At 36.6% G+C, this 14,986-nt stretch overlaps 1 protein-coding gene across 1 annotated transcript; it reads left to right on the top strand.

Annotated features, from left to right (window-relative positions):
* The first annotated feature begins 797 nt into the window (after nt 1-797).
* im:7151449 (complement factor H) lies at nt 798-12,831 on the top strand. The gene is made up of 14 exons (XM_053636946.1): nt 798-2,764; nt 3,208-3,393; nt 4,071-4,170; nt 4,251-4,321; nt 4,454-4,633; nt 5,530-5,715; nt 6,561-6,743; nt 7,372-7,407; nt 7,786-7,968; nt 8,584-8,619; nt 10,121-10,168; nt 11,120-11,165; nt 12,392-12,475; nt 12,729-12,831. Exons 1-14 carry the CDS (start codon nt 2,686-2,688, stop codon nt 12,757-12,759), a joined length of 1,449 nt encoding a protein of 482 aa, XP_053492921.1. The 5' UTR covers nt 798-2,685; the 3' UTR covers nt 12,760-12,831.
* The last annotated feature ends 2,155 nt before the right edge of the window (nt 12,832-14,986 follow it).

Raw genomic sequence — 14,986 nt, 5'->3', positions numbered from 1 at the left:
TCAGTACCTTGGAATGAGGCAAGTGTTTACACAAAGATGAGAGTGAAAGAGGTAAGGTGGTGATTGCTGTGAAAAGGGAGGACGAAATACAGCAAAAGCAAGTCACATTCTAATTGCACTATATGCACTGCACTACAGGGACTTGTTGTTTGGAGAGAGGAATCTTGAGGAACTCCCTCAAGATGTGTGTGTTCATACACTTCAATGGTGTTACTATAGTGACTAAAACCCCATAATCTGAAACATACAGTAACTCCCAACTATTAGTTACATAAGGAACATTAAAATGGTCTAAGTTTCCAAAATATAATATATGGAAACAGTGATGACTGGTTTAAATGGCCTACTCCTGTTCAAGAAAAAATACATAAAAATAAGGCTCAGTTATTGTCATCCATAATGTCTCATTTCCATTGAGAAAAATAGCTTGAATTTGATTATTTATTTGTTTATTTATTTTACATTTTTTTAACCTCAAACAACAGCACCACCATCATAAGCACGAATACACAGAATAGTATGAAGTAGAGCCCGAGGTTATTTTCTTTCTAGCCCGCATTCTGTAGATTCATGTAAACTATTGTTGGTGTCGTGCCATGAGATTAATGCTCCCTACATTTGGTGCAAGTTGGAGTAAATTTATTTAGGCCTGCTCAGCTAATGGATCTATTTGTTGTGACATTTCTCTTTCCCAGTCCTTCACAAACTAGGAACCATAAGGATTATTGTATTATTACATATTATTACAAATTATTACATATTAGCATACTACTAAACCCGGAGAATTTTAGAAACTACCCAGCCATTCCACTAACCAAAGAGACTGTTTAAAGGGATGTCCTGTATTTTAAGCTAAAATAATGTTTGTGGCTGTTGTTTTGTTTTTACAGTAACAAAGATGATCTATTCACTATTAAAATTCAATAAAACAGGTAGTAGAAGTTTTCAGACGGTTGTCAGGCTATTCAGTTACATCTGTTAGTAGTGCAGTGTGGTTGGAAAAAAATGATCACACTCTGTGAAACCAGGCGAGGAACACCCTGAGAATGACTCACGCTAACTCAGAGGTTAAATTTAGCTGGAGATTTAAGTAAGATTGCTCTTTAATTATTTAGAATGTGTGCTATACCAACCATGTTTTGATAAATAGATAAAGGTTGGTATGTTTTAAAAAGAAACTTCACCCAAAACAAAATCACTGACAAGAATGCACCAATCCATTATTGAGTATCGGTCAATACCGGGCCCGAAGCAGTATATAAGTATCTGATCATACTTTACATTTTCCAGTCTGATTTACTGATATATTTTATGATTATATGTTGTGTTTACAGACATATTTATGTCAGAATGTATGTACATATCATGAATGTAAACATAGTACACAACCCCATGAGAGTCAGCTTTGTTTCTGTGAGAATGTCAGTGCAGGAACAGTATCATTTATCAGTTCATACCTGTATCTTATGAAAAAGTTGGATCGGCACATCCTTAGTTTGTGACATTCTTATTAGTACTGCTCCCTTTAGTTAATTTCCTGACCTACATGTAAATCCAGTGATGTAAATGAACCACCTCTGTTGTTGTTGTTAGGCTATTTATTCTCATTGGCTTTTCTCACTGGCAAACAGAACAGCCAAACTTCAGTAGATCAATAACAAAACAAACAAACAAAAACAAAAATCCTGTGCTACCTTTCATGTGCAAAGAAATTTCGGGAACTAATCCAAGAATCTAACACACAAAAGCCTATGCATACTTTCGGTTCTAACCGAGACTCCCACAGGTGCATTAAAAACATGGACTAGTCTCATAATTGCTTCAGTAAATAATCTCACACTGCAGATTTGTACCCAAGAGCTGCTGCTGCAATGATAAAGACTAATCTGTTTATTCCAAGACTCAAAATAACCGCATACTTAACATCTATCAATATTGTTTGATCACAAACTGATCACAACTTTTAATAGTATAGAGTTGTGGAAGAATAATGATTAACAATCCCATCCATTGGGGTCAGCCCGAAGAAGACGGGTTACTTTTAAGGCCTTTCAAGGTTTCTTCCACATGTCCTCAGAGGGAGTTTTTTTCTTGCCACTATCGCCTCTGTCTTGCTCTTTAGGTATCTGAATCTATATCTGTATTTCTGAAAAACTGCTTTCACCAGTGGTGTTAAAAGCTCTCTAAATAAAATGGACTCGAACATGGTGTTGTTGACAGTATTAAAGGTTGTCAAGGTTACGACTGAATTTCCAAATTACTTCATACTTCAGTGCAGTATTTGCGGAATGAAATGATGTTATCAACGACGTAGCTGGGGCACTAGGGTGTGTCTCCAAAACCAGTCTGAGACCCAGCCCTCGAGATGACTGTGCTTAGTACGTAAAATCTCTTACACCGGACTGTCTCCGAAAAGCTGTGTGTGTGTGAGAGAGAGAGAAAGCGGAACAAACCGGCAATATTAAGGCAGACACTTTGATGCGAGGTCGTCTACAGACGAGCGGATAACCGTGGAAGCTCCTTAAACTTTAACGAACAGGATTATGTTTAGAAATTTGTTTTACTAAACCCATTATCGAGGAACCTTTGTACCGGATTGTTGTTCGATTTATTCTCAGCTGTTTAGTTTTCAGCTAAAGACGTCCACATTCCCAGAGTATTTATTCAAGATTCTCTCGATAAGTGATGAGTATGATGAGTATGAAAACGAGCTTGTGGACATTGTTGTTGTTCCTGATGGATTTCGTGTGCAGGGGAAACGCTGGTAAGTTTTAATTCAGCCAAACTAGTTATTTATTTATGAGGGGATAATTGGACTATTAAATTGTTCGGCTCGCTATTATGGTACCCTTATAATTTGTTAGGTTTACTATGTATATTTAACCTGGAAATGTGGATGTAGTGTACTTTTAACAAGACGTAAGCTACATATTTGGACTGTAGTTGCCTTTTGTTGTCTTGGTGTATGCTTGAGGATACCACCCAAGCAAGTCTAACTCAGTGCCTAATAACCAACCAGCAACAAATTGGCTAACTGCCTCTCACAGTTTTCTGTCTCACTCATCTGTCTCAAAACCAATGAGCCAAGCAAAATTAATTTTATCCAGTGTTGCCAAGGGACTGATATTACGCTGCCTGTTTCATATCTCTACTAACAGGCAGTAGAGAATGTGTTTGACCTTGAATGTGTGTTGTTGTGTTGAACAGGTGAATGTCCAAAACCTGTCCTGGAGGGTAATGTGGTGTTATCTGACTCTGCTATACTGAAAAATAATTTTCCTGATGAATCTGATATCATTCTGGAGTGTGCCAAAGGCTATGAGGTGGAAAATGGCTCTAACAACATCACATGTACCAACGGTGTATGGAGCAAACAGGAGCTGACCTGTAAAAGTAAATCAACTTTGTTTCATTATGTTTCATTCATAATAATGCTGCAGTTTTTTGAGTTGACTTTTGTAACAGCAGTGCTGCGTTTGCCACCCCTGAATTGTTATGAAGTTTTGCTGTAACTGTGTATTGCTGTGAGGGGAATAGTCAAATAATTACACTCTTAATTTTGTGCTGGTGTCAACAACTATCTTACACAATAACCTTTTTAAACCGTACTCCAAAATGTACTTTAAAACATTATTAAACAGATACATTAAATTAAAGAATTAAACTTTAAAGTTTACTTGACTTTACTTGATGTACAGCCAAACAAGTAGGTCTATAATTAGATACAGAGATGAATAGCCAATAGTAATGTGATGATATAGCAAAAACAACAATTACTAAAGTTTGATTGTAAAATGCTGATATGAATTAATAATGGGTTATATTTCTGGTGTAGGCATTATTAGTAGGATGGCAGGATAAATAATTAAATAAACAAACAAACTTACAAAATCAGTTCTACTGTGTTATATCATGCTCTTAGAAAAACTTAGAAGTTGCAGGAGGTACTGTTATGTAACAAAAGCTGTGATATTGGGTTAATTACCATACAGTGATTTTTTTTGTTGTTGTAGATATTAAATATGGTAAATCACCCTGTTTTGATCCCTAGTTTTTAATATTTCTTTCAGAAAAAGACTGTGGTCATCCTAACCCATCCCCCAATATGGAATATCACATCCCCGCTGGAACATTATTTGGTGCACGCATCAGACCAGTTTGTGACCGTGGGTGAGTGTTTTCTTATCTTATTGTCTTCAAGATAACATATTTGTAATTCTTTTTAACCAGTATAAATGGACTTATTCCAGGTATTACCTTCAGGGTTCCAGTTATAGGCAGTGTCTTGTAAATGGCTGGACTGGAAGGCCAATGTGTCTGGGTAAGTTTATGCAACTCCAACCAAGTCACCTGTATATACTCGAGGATTTTATTACATGAACTAACTGGAGTAGCCTTGTAGACTAAGACTGAAATTTCCACCATAACTGTATTTTCTGTTCTTGTTTTGTAGCAGTGAGCTGTGGGAATGTTCCTCAGATACCTCATTCTGTCATGGTCAGTAACGTGACCCAGAACCTCAAATTTAAAGAAGTCATTGAATACAGATGTGAGGACAACTACACTCTTGTAGGCAGCGGATCTGTTGTTTGTCAGGAAGATGGGACATACAGTTCACTGCCACAATGCAAAGGTGAAAGTTCATTTTGTTTTCACATTAGTTCTTGTCAAGAAAAGTGTGTAAGAAGGGAAACAAGAATCAGAGTAACATGTTAGTAGGCTATTTTCTATTTGTGTATCTGGTAGGAAAGCCAATTACTGAATTCAGAAAAAGTGGATTCTGTTGGAAGAGAGTGGAAGCCTGCTATCCTACTATACAGTTGCAGTGAAATAACATTCCTGTTTAGGCATTATAAATGCATGATACATAGGTAATAGTTTGTGATTCCAGTGCAAGTATTATCAGCAGAAATGCTGTTGTGACTTTATCATTCTGCTCTCATGAAATGTTCACATTTACACACCAACTCCTTGTTTGCTTAGTCTGATTTCGTTTGGATTCAGCTTGGGTGATGCTGTGATAACAGTGCATCTGACGCTATGTGTTTGCATCATTTCCTTACTAATGTTGATTTTCCATGATTATGACTCCTTTTGAATTTTACGTTCAGAGGCCAGCTTCACAAATTCTCTTTGCTGATAAGATTAAAAACACTCCCCCTATATCTGTAAAATCGAGGAGTGCCAGTAAGAATACAGAATGAAGGGTGTGCCCAATTATTATAATAATTGTGTGTGGACATCTTGGTCTCAGATGTATTGACCTGAACATTATTTTTAAAACGATGGTGTTGGGCTCTTATTTCGAAAGTGTAAATCAGTACCTAATAACTAACCAGCAGAAAACTGCCTCTCCCAGTTTGCTGTCTCGCTTGTACTTCACAAAACCAATGAGCCAAGCAAAATTAATTTTATCCAGTGTTGCCAAGGGATTGATATTACGCTGCCAGTTTCTTATCTACAACGGTAGTAACTAACAGGCAGTAGAGAATGTGCTTGACCTTGAATGTGTGTTGTTGTGTTGAACAGGTGAATGTCCAAAACCTGTCCTGGAGGGTAATGTGGTGTTATCTGACTCTGCTATACTGAAAAATAATTTTCCTGATGAATCTGATGTCACGCTGGAGTGTGCTAAAGGCTATGAGGTGGAAAATGGCTCTAACACCATCACATGTGCCAATGGTGTATGGAGCAAACAGGAGCTGACCTGTAAAAGTAAATCAACTTTGTTTCATTATGTTTCATTCATAATGTTGCAGTTTTTACTTGTTATGTTGGCTTGACAATGATAGAATTGCTTTAAAAATTCTGATTGTTATAAGTTTTTGAGCTTTCAAGCTACTTCCACCAAACTCAGCAGAGTCTTTCAAGCTCTATTTTTCCTAACTGATCAGATTTCCCATAGCTGACGATGAAAAATCCCCAAAACTTCCATTCACTTACACGGAAAGAATGTTCAGAGCCTTGCTCTGAATGTTCAAGATTTCAGACTCCAGCTGTCAAAATACACACCTGTGTGGACACGGCCTGAAGCCCCTCTTCTCTCCCTCTCACTCTGTCAATGTACCTGTAACAGAGACTCTCACTTCATCTATCTATCAATGCCACACACTCTCTCCATCCATCTCTCTGTCAATGTACCATTAGCACACACACTCCATCTATCCATCTATCCATTTATTTATCTATCTATCGGTCTGTCTGTCTGCCAAACTCTAGACATGTTCATATGCTATATCACGTCAATTCTATATTGGGACCCTGTTTCTCAACTCTAGAAGTATTGGCACCCTATCTATATATACAACTCTAGAAATATTGGGACCATATCAATTTGTCTCTCTTTCTTAAAACTCCACATTACCTTCAGATTTCAAACTAATAACTGTTTTAAACTTTAAGACTGGCTTTGTCAAGCCAACATCAAAGTTTGTCCTCAAACTTTACATATCTAGTTTACTTCTGTAACAGCAGTGCTGCATTTGCCACACCTGAAGTGTTAGACTAAAACTGAAATTTCCACCATAAATGTATTTTTTTTGTTTGTTGTTGTTCTGTAGTGGTAACCTGTGGGAAGGTTCCTGAGGTTCCTCATTCAGTCATAGTCAGTCATCTAACCAAGGAGCTCCTTGAATTTGAAGATGTAATTGAATACGTTTGTGAGGACAACTACACTCTTGTAGGCAACGGATCTGTTGTTTGTCAGGAAAATAGGACATACAGTTCACTGCCACAGTGCAAAGGTGAAAGTTCATTTTGTTTTCATTTTAGTCACATTTAGAAAATGTGTAAGAAAGAAAACACGAATCAGTGTAACACAGTCCATACAAGATTTTTTTGCAATTATTGCGGGCAAAAATGCTTGATTTTCCTGCGGCTTTTAAAAAAATTTGCGCTGCAAATTGCAGAGTTTTTGTGCTGACAGATACTTGAATTGGTGAAATTGCAGTTGCACAAAATTATTTTGCTCTGTCTTTCGCAGTGCTGTTTGTTGGTAAATGAGAACTTTTACAGTAGCTGTACTCATGTTTCATGTAAGTCTAAAAGGGCTATGGCTGAGTGTGCGTTGTGATGATGTCACATGACGCGTCTTGGCCCAAATCTGCAGAAAAATCTAGCAGGAGTTTGCTTCATTTTGTGTTAATTTCTGTGATTGTGAAATCGCAAAATTTTAGAAGGACTGGTAATATGTTAGTGGGCTATTTTCTGTTTGTGTATCTGGTAGGAAAGGCATAAAGTGGAAGCGTGCATCCTACTATTCTATTGCAGTGACATAACATTCCTGTTTAGGCATTATAAATGAATGATACAGGTCAAGTGTCTTGTTGAATGATATAAAATAATTTGTTGTCATTGTGTTTTTTTCCTTAGAGAGAGAGGGCAGTGAGAGAGTTGTTTCACCATTCTGTGAGTAATAGTTTCTGTAAAATTACATCTACCATATTAAATAAAAATTCTGACTATGTTTGTCAGAAGTAGTGCACCCTATCTATATATCCATCTGTAGAATTATTGGCACCCTATCTATATATACAACTCTAGAAGTATTGGGACCCTATAATTTGTCTCTTTCTTAAAACTCCACATTACCTTCAGATTTCAAACTAATAACTGTTTTAAACTTTCAGACTGGCTTTGTCAAGCCAACATCAAAGTTTGTCCTCAAACTTTACATATCTAGTTTACTTGTGTAACTGCAGTGCTGCATTTGCCACACCTGAAGTGTTAGACCAAAACTGAAATTTACACCATGAGTGTATTTTTTTGTTTGTTGTTGTTCTGTAGTGGTAACCTGTGGGAAGGTTCCTGAGGTTCCTCATTCGGTCATAGTCAGTCATCTAACAAAGGAGCTCCTTGAATTTGAAGATGTAATTGAATACCTCTGTGAGGACACGTACACTCTTGTAGGCAACGGATCTGTTGTTTGTCAGGAAAATGGGACATACAGTTCACTGCCACAATGCAAAGGTGAAAGTTCATTTTGTTTTCATTTTAGTTCTTGAAAAATAAAATGTGTAAGAAAGAAAACAAGCATCAGTGTAACACAGTCCATACAGGAGTTTTTTTGCGATGCTCGATTTTCTTGTGGCTTTTTTAAAAATTTGCTATGCAAATTGCAGAGTTTTTGTGCTTTTTTGCAGAAATCTACTTGAATTGGCAAAATTGCAATTGCACGGAATTATTTTGCACTGTCTTTGGCAGTGATGTTTGTTGGTAAATGAGCCCTTTTACAGTAGCTGTACTCATGTTTCACGTGAATCTAAGAGGGCTATGGCTGAATTTGCGTTGTGATGATATTACTTGCCGCGTATTGGCCCAAATCTGCAAAAAAATCTAGCAGGAGTTTGCTTCAGAAATCCTGGAGGGACATAAATTCTAAATCCTGGAGGGACGGGTAATATGTTAGTGGGCTGTTTTCTGTTGGTGTATCTGGTAGGAAAGGCATAAAGTGGAAGCTTCCATCCTACTATTCTATTGCAGTGATATATCATTCCTGTTTAGGCATTATAAATGCATGATACAGGTCAAGTGTCTTGTTGAATGATATAAAATAATTTGTTGTCATTGTGTTTTTTTCCTTAGAGAGAGAGGTCAGTGAGAGAGTTGTTTCACCATTCTGTGAGTAATAGTTTCTGTAAAATTACATCTACCATATTAAATAAAAATTCTGACTATGTTGTCCTCAGGGACATCTTTTACACAGTGCCCTAAGCAAGTATTGGAACAGCAAGGGCAATTATTTTGTTTTTGCTATACACTCAAGACATTTGGGTTTGAGATCAAAAGATGAATATGAGATGATGTATCAGAATTTCAGCTTTCATGTCCTGATATTTACATCTAGATGTGTTAAACATTGTAGAACATGGCCACTCAAGTACTAAAAACCAGATGCCAAACAGGTCAACCTAGGAAAACAACAGCAGTTGATGAAAGGAACATTGTGAGAGCTGTGAAGCAAAACCCAAAAACATCACCACCAACATTCACAGGGCAGGGGTGAAGGTATCTCAGGCCACTGTTTTAAGTAGACTTCAGAAATGTACAGACCATACCACAAGATGCAAACCATTTATCAGCAGTTAGATTTTGAAGGCCAGATTGGAATTTGCAAAGAAGTACAGAGATGAACTTCAAAAGTTCTGGAACCAAGATTAACCTCTACCAAAGGGATGAAAATGCCAAAGTGTAGAATTTTGGATCTTCTCATGATCCAAAACATACAAGCTCATTGGTCAAGCATGGTGGAGGTAGTGTCATGGTTTGGTCTTGCATAGCTGCTTCTGGATCAGGCTCACTAATCTTTGATTGATGATGTAACTCATGATGGTAGCAGCAAAATGATTTTAGAAGTCTACAGAAATATTCTCTGTCAATTTACAGAGTGAGGCGTCCAATCTAATTGAGAGGAACTTCATCATGCAGCAAGACAATGAGCCAAAACACACTGCCAACTCAACAAAGGACTTAATCAGGGAAGAAACAGTGGGAGGTTTTAGACTGGTCAAGTCAATCACCAGATCTTAACTGGGCATCCAATTGATGCATTTTACCTCCTTTAGAGGAGACTGAAGGGAGAAACCCTATGAAACAAACAACAACTGAAAGAAGCTGTAGTAAAAGCCTGGAAAAGCATCACAAAAGAAGAATGCAACAGTTTGGTGATGTCATTGGATCACCGGCTTGATGCAGTTATTCCAAGCAAGGGATATGCAACCCAATATTAAGTGTTATTTACTTTAATTAACTTTAAGACTATCTGTTCCTATACTTGTCTTATAATTAAAAATCGGGTGGTCTGCCACCAAAGATACCATGTTCTAAGCTGTTTAACACATCTAGGTGGAATTCTGATCTGTTGTCTCATATTCATCTTTTGATCTCAAACCCAAATGTCTTCAGTGTACAGGAAAAAAAGTTGGCCTTGCCATTCAAATACTTTTGAACGGAGGGGACTGTAGTTGCTGCACCCATAGCTAATTGGTGCAGCATGTTGGGGCTTTTATGTGAGAAAACTAATCCATCCATGTTGCCCAGTATCACTAAAGCTTAAAATAAACTGAAATGCATTATTATTATTATTATTATTCCTCTCATTACTGGATTTTTTTTTTTACAGTGAAAACCTTGACTGTGTTTGCAGCCCTCCTCTTACTCATTGTCATTTGTGAGTTTTATTTCTATCTTTCTTCAAATAATGTCAAAGTCATGAGTGTCTGCAAGTATGAGAGACTTATCCATTTTAAATTGAAGAAAATATGTAAAAAGCAGTTGTTACAAGAAAAATGTCTTAATGTGATGATATAGGAAAAATAGATAGGAAATAGGAATATGGCAGTCTATTTTCTCTGGCATATTTTGTAAATCTCTAGGTTATTTTGGTGTAGGTTTTTGACAGAAAATGGAGATGAACTTATTCTCTAATTAGTTATTGTTACATTCTTACTCTGAAGGCCTAATTTTAGACTTTAGGCAGTAGGAAATTTTAACCTACTGAGCGTGATCTGTCAGTGTTTTTGCGCCACCCTGTTTTTTTGCCTCTTTCACCATTTTCCTTACCATTTGTGGAGTGCTCAGGTCCAATTTCTAGCAATTTTCCAACCATTTCAGGCATTTTTGTTATGGTCCTAATTTTACGTAATACTATTTTAACTGCTTATGTATATTTGTATCATTACCTGGTTTATACAGGTCAACAACCACCTTTGTCTTTTCTTTTGAAAATTCTTAGTTTGTTTTTCCCCCATGGTAATGGATAACAAAGGGATTTTACACATATGCATATATACCACAGGGAAACGTGGGAAACAAGGCATGGTTAAGAACAGTGCCCCTGGGTACTGACAGCAGATGACAACAAGAATAACAATTTGTTTGCATTTATTTAAAGTATTCCTTAGACGTGTCAATAAATTTGGTGCATGCAATTTTGAGAGAAAATTCTATTATTTAAAAAGTTATTTAAACAAGAATATTTTTTTTTCTTTAACAAAGGTAAATATTTTCTCCTATTGTTTGACTGGAATTGTGTGTAAGGTTTATTTTACAGAACAAATTTTGCTTATTGTTATGGAGATCACTATATTGGGCAACTCAGTAATATGTCATTTATTCACAGTTATTGCCATATACACTTGTGTAAAGTCTTACCAGAAACGAAAAGGGTAAGTACATAATTTATCATGACTTTTATAATAACTAGCATGCCGAATTAATTAGCTCACTAAAATTCTGCATGTGGAAAGTGCTGCTACTGACCTTCAAACTATTCTAAGCAAGCTTGCTATTTATTTTCTTTGTCTATTCTTAAGTTAGTTTTAATTTGAGTTAGGATAATCAAGATTATGCGTGCTTCCTGCTTAATGAGTGAAAGCTAGACATGCATTACTGACCTTGCGTTATTCAGTCAGCCGCACAGACAGCCAGCATCATGTTTGAATTTGTTTTAGGGTTCTCAGATTACTGTTTAATGTTTCAGAAATTGGAAAATAACAGGAAGTGCAGCACAAAGTATGGAATTTTTGAATATTTGCCTTTCCTGATTTTGAGGATGTGAGCAAATCCCCCTTTTTTTCATTGAAGGAAATATCTTTCTGATATCTCACATCCTATATGTTCTAGATACATTATATAAATGTTTATATAATACAATATTATAATAGTGTATTAAACAAACAAACAACCAAATAAATAGGTTACACTTTAAAATGCTGTGTATATACATATCAGCTGAATGCTGAAGATTAACCAGCGTTATTCAGAACACAACACATTTGGAAACTATGCTTTACTGCATAGTAAGTCAGCCAGATGCGGCTGGTAGTTTCTACCAAGCAGACGTGGTTCTGTGTCATATGGCTTGACTGCACTGTGACACATCAGCCAAATAGGATGGACAGTCCATGTTATTTATTACATAATATATGTGTATAATTTGTATAAGAAGCTAGTTTATACTGCTGAACAGTTTGTGTGCCCCTCAATAGTTTGTGTCCTCATCAAAGTGAACTGAACTTCCCAGCAATGCTATTTGAATTGCATTTGAAAAGAGGTGTTGGCTGATTTCACATCCTGTGGATGAAGGCCCATGGTAGATTCAGATAGGAGTATTGATCGATTAGGTAATACAGGGTTACACTGATGACAGCTGGCTGACTAACACCCAGAGGAAATGGGCAGAACCATGAAACACAGACATGAGGTCACACGTATTGAGTGTGTTATACGATGCAGTATTACGAAATTAACATTGCTATGTTTAACTGCTTAAATTATATTTAGTCCCATATTAATTGTAAAGCAGGCAGTACTAAGTTGTTTAACACAAAATACTAAAACAAGGCAAGTGGATAATGTTGATTGTATATCATTATCTGGTGATGCTGCACAGATCATATGACACCGGGGAACAAATGAGGACAAAAGAAGCATTAATGCAAGAAAACCGTTACTCTACATCCAGTACCAATCTAAGGTACCTAATAAGATCTCTAACCTGACTGAAAATCAGTTTTCTTTCTTATTCTGACATTTTATTTAGTTTAGAGTTTTGCTATAGCTTAATAGGCTTGTGTAATAATGTAGTAGTTTAGTTAATAATACTGTAGTAGTAAAATTTCTAACATCATCTAGTTCTGTTGTAAAATTTTGAAATATGTATGCTATAGTAATACATAATAGATGACTGCCTAAACCTGTGTTCATTTTCTTCTTCCTTCCAAACACAGGGCCCATAATCGCACTGCTCCTATTTGCTAATCTGCCTCTGATCCATGCAGTGTTAAGGAGCACAGTATTACCTCTGTAAAGTGACCAAAATGTTTTATTTGCACATTGATATTATTATATCTGGTATAAGTTCATTTTGGTTTCCTTATCTAGATTCTGAATCTGTCTCCTGGAAATTCCCATACTTAATACTAGCCATTCCTTTAAACGGAGCGGACTTTGAATGCAGTGACACATTTCACTCTGAAATTCTATCTAAAGGCTTGTAGCTCCTTGCACAGTCTTCCAGAACAGAAATGGGAACTCGGATGGATCTCTATTCTCCTAAAGTGGTCCTGTCTCAGGCCAGACTACAAGCTTGAGACAAGTCAAAATTAATCTGTCACCCTGTGCTCCTTTTCACAAGTGAATTGCAGAAACATGGACACAGAACATCTTTTATTCAGTCCCTCATGCACAAACTGAAGTGCACTGAAGTAAAGCTCTGCTTTGTGAGGCAGCCATTGATTATTGTTGCCTGGACAATGGCACTGAGTTAAGCATCAGACTTGATCAAGCTTCCAAATGCATCATATTTAAAAGAACGTCTGTAGCAATATACATTCAGATGCATGTTGTTTAGTGTAGCTGACGGATTACAGACTTTAGAGCAAAAATGTTAAAATGTAATGCTTTTTAAGCACTTTAAATATTCACTGTGGCTGTTTGATGAATTTTGTGACTACTCTGAAGATGTAATATTCTTGTAAATATTTTTCTAATAAAACCATTAATAAAAACTTCTTTATGGGACTGTTTTAGAATTTTTACAATATTGGGAAAAGAACCATTTTTGACTAGTGGATGTACAAATCCTTACACCATTAAGTTTAGTGCTAAAGTGATGTTACATGATATTGTAAATTAACAATTGTTATTAACAATCCAGTTTGGTCCTGGTACTCTCAGTGGGAGTACTTTAATGTATGTTTAACAGTTTTAGGCTTGTGTAGAAAGTATCTGTTACCTGAGTGTCAGAGATTTCCCCTTGTGGTGAATGCTGGCGTGAGCCATTACAGTAGCGTGACAGTGTGTGCTTCCGGGTTGTTAGACTTTACTGCTTCACGTGTTTCTTTAGTTGTTTTTTCTGAATGTATGTGAATGAAAAGACACAAATTCACCCATTTCCCAATGAAATTAGGCAAATTTCAAAATATGTCCTGGTCACAAAAGCAAAGTTTCAGGGGATTAATAGACATTTTCTATACTTCTGAGGCATAAGCAATTAGAGAGTAACATTTACTACCAGGAACAAAAATTGGGTTACACATAGTATAAGTTGTGCATGTACTTTTTGGTAGACTTAAAGATGAGACAAATGTGGCATTAGCTCTTGGATACGTGAAAATATAAGACTATTACACTGTGATTTGGATTAATGCAGCAGAGTCCATATAGAAGTTGCTTTTCTGTGTGAGCATATCTGCTATTGACACTTCAGCGGATATACTTTACAACAATGAAGATATACTATGGGAAGTTTTTAGTTCATTCATTCATTCATTCATCTTCAGCAACCACTTTATCCTGGTCAGGGTCATGGGGGATCTGGAGTCTATCCTGGGAACCCTAGGATGCACCCTTGATGGGACACCAATTGGAAGTAATTAGTCTTAATCTATTTAGGACATTACTGTCATGTACCAGCTAAATATATACTACAATAAAATGTAAGATTTAAAACCTGACTTAAAGTGAGTCAGTCATATTTAATAATAGCACTGAGAGGCCATGAATTGATGAACAAATACATTTGTCCCATAATACTGAGAGACAACCTCGCTTTAGATTCCTGATGACGTGTACAGAACTGATCTTCACATAGCTTTGTTCTGAAGTTGAATAAATATAAAGCCAGATTAGCTGATTGCGATTATAATCACTTTTAACTGCCTGCCATGTCAGGCAACTGAGTGTGACGGAATTTGTCCTCTCCCTATGATTGAGGAAGATTATTAAAGAATAGGTAAGGATATGGCAGAAATCCAACAGGAACTGGCAACACACTGACTAAAGTCTGGAATACAAAGTGGTGATTAGTGTAGAGGGAACAAAAAGCTGCAACTCACAGTTTTGGTTTTGGGTGATGGTGCTTTTGTTGTTCACAGGGGTGGACTGATAAGTAGCTAAAGACTGCTGTCTTTTACTGTGGGAATGTCGTAAAAGAAAAACTGTCTGAGTATTTTATAGCCTACTTTATATTGGCTCAGCTTGACAT

The sequence above is a fragment of the Ictalurus furcatus genome, chromosome 11, assembly GCF_023375685.1.
Source record: "Ictalurus furcatus strain D&B chromosome 11, Billie_1.0, whole genome shotgun sequence".
Lineage (NCBI taxonomy): Eukaryota > Metazoa > Chordata > Actinopteri > Siluriformes > Ictaluridae > Ictalurus > Ictalurus furcatus.
The sequence above is the reverse complement of the archived record's forward strand: the minus strand, read 5'-3'. Positions and strand labels throughout refer to the sequence as shown.

What these genes read in the sequence shown, in the direction of transcription:
- im:7151449 (XM_053636946.1), top strand. Translation starts at nt 2,686, where the DNA reads ATGAGTATGATGAGTATGAAAACGAGCTTGTGGACATTGTTGTTGTTC. An exon ending in CGTGTGCAGGGGAAACGCTG is followed by an intron (nt 2,765 to 3,207) that starts GTAAGTTTTAAT and finishes TGTGTTGAACAG; the next exon opens with GTGAATGTCCAAAACCTGTC. An exon ending in AGACCAGTTTGTGACCGTGG is followed by an intron (nt 4,171 to 4,250) that starts GTGAGTGTTTTC and finishes GACTTATTCCAG; the next exon opens with GTATTACCTTCAGGGTTCCA.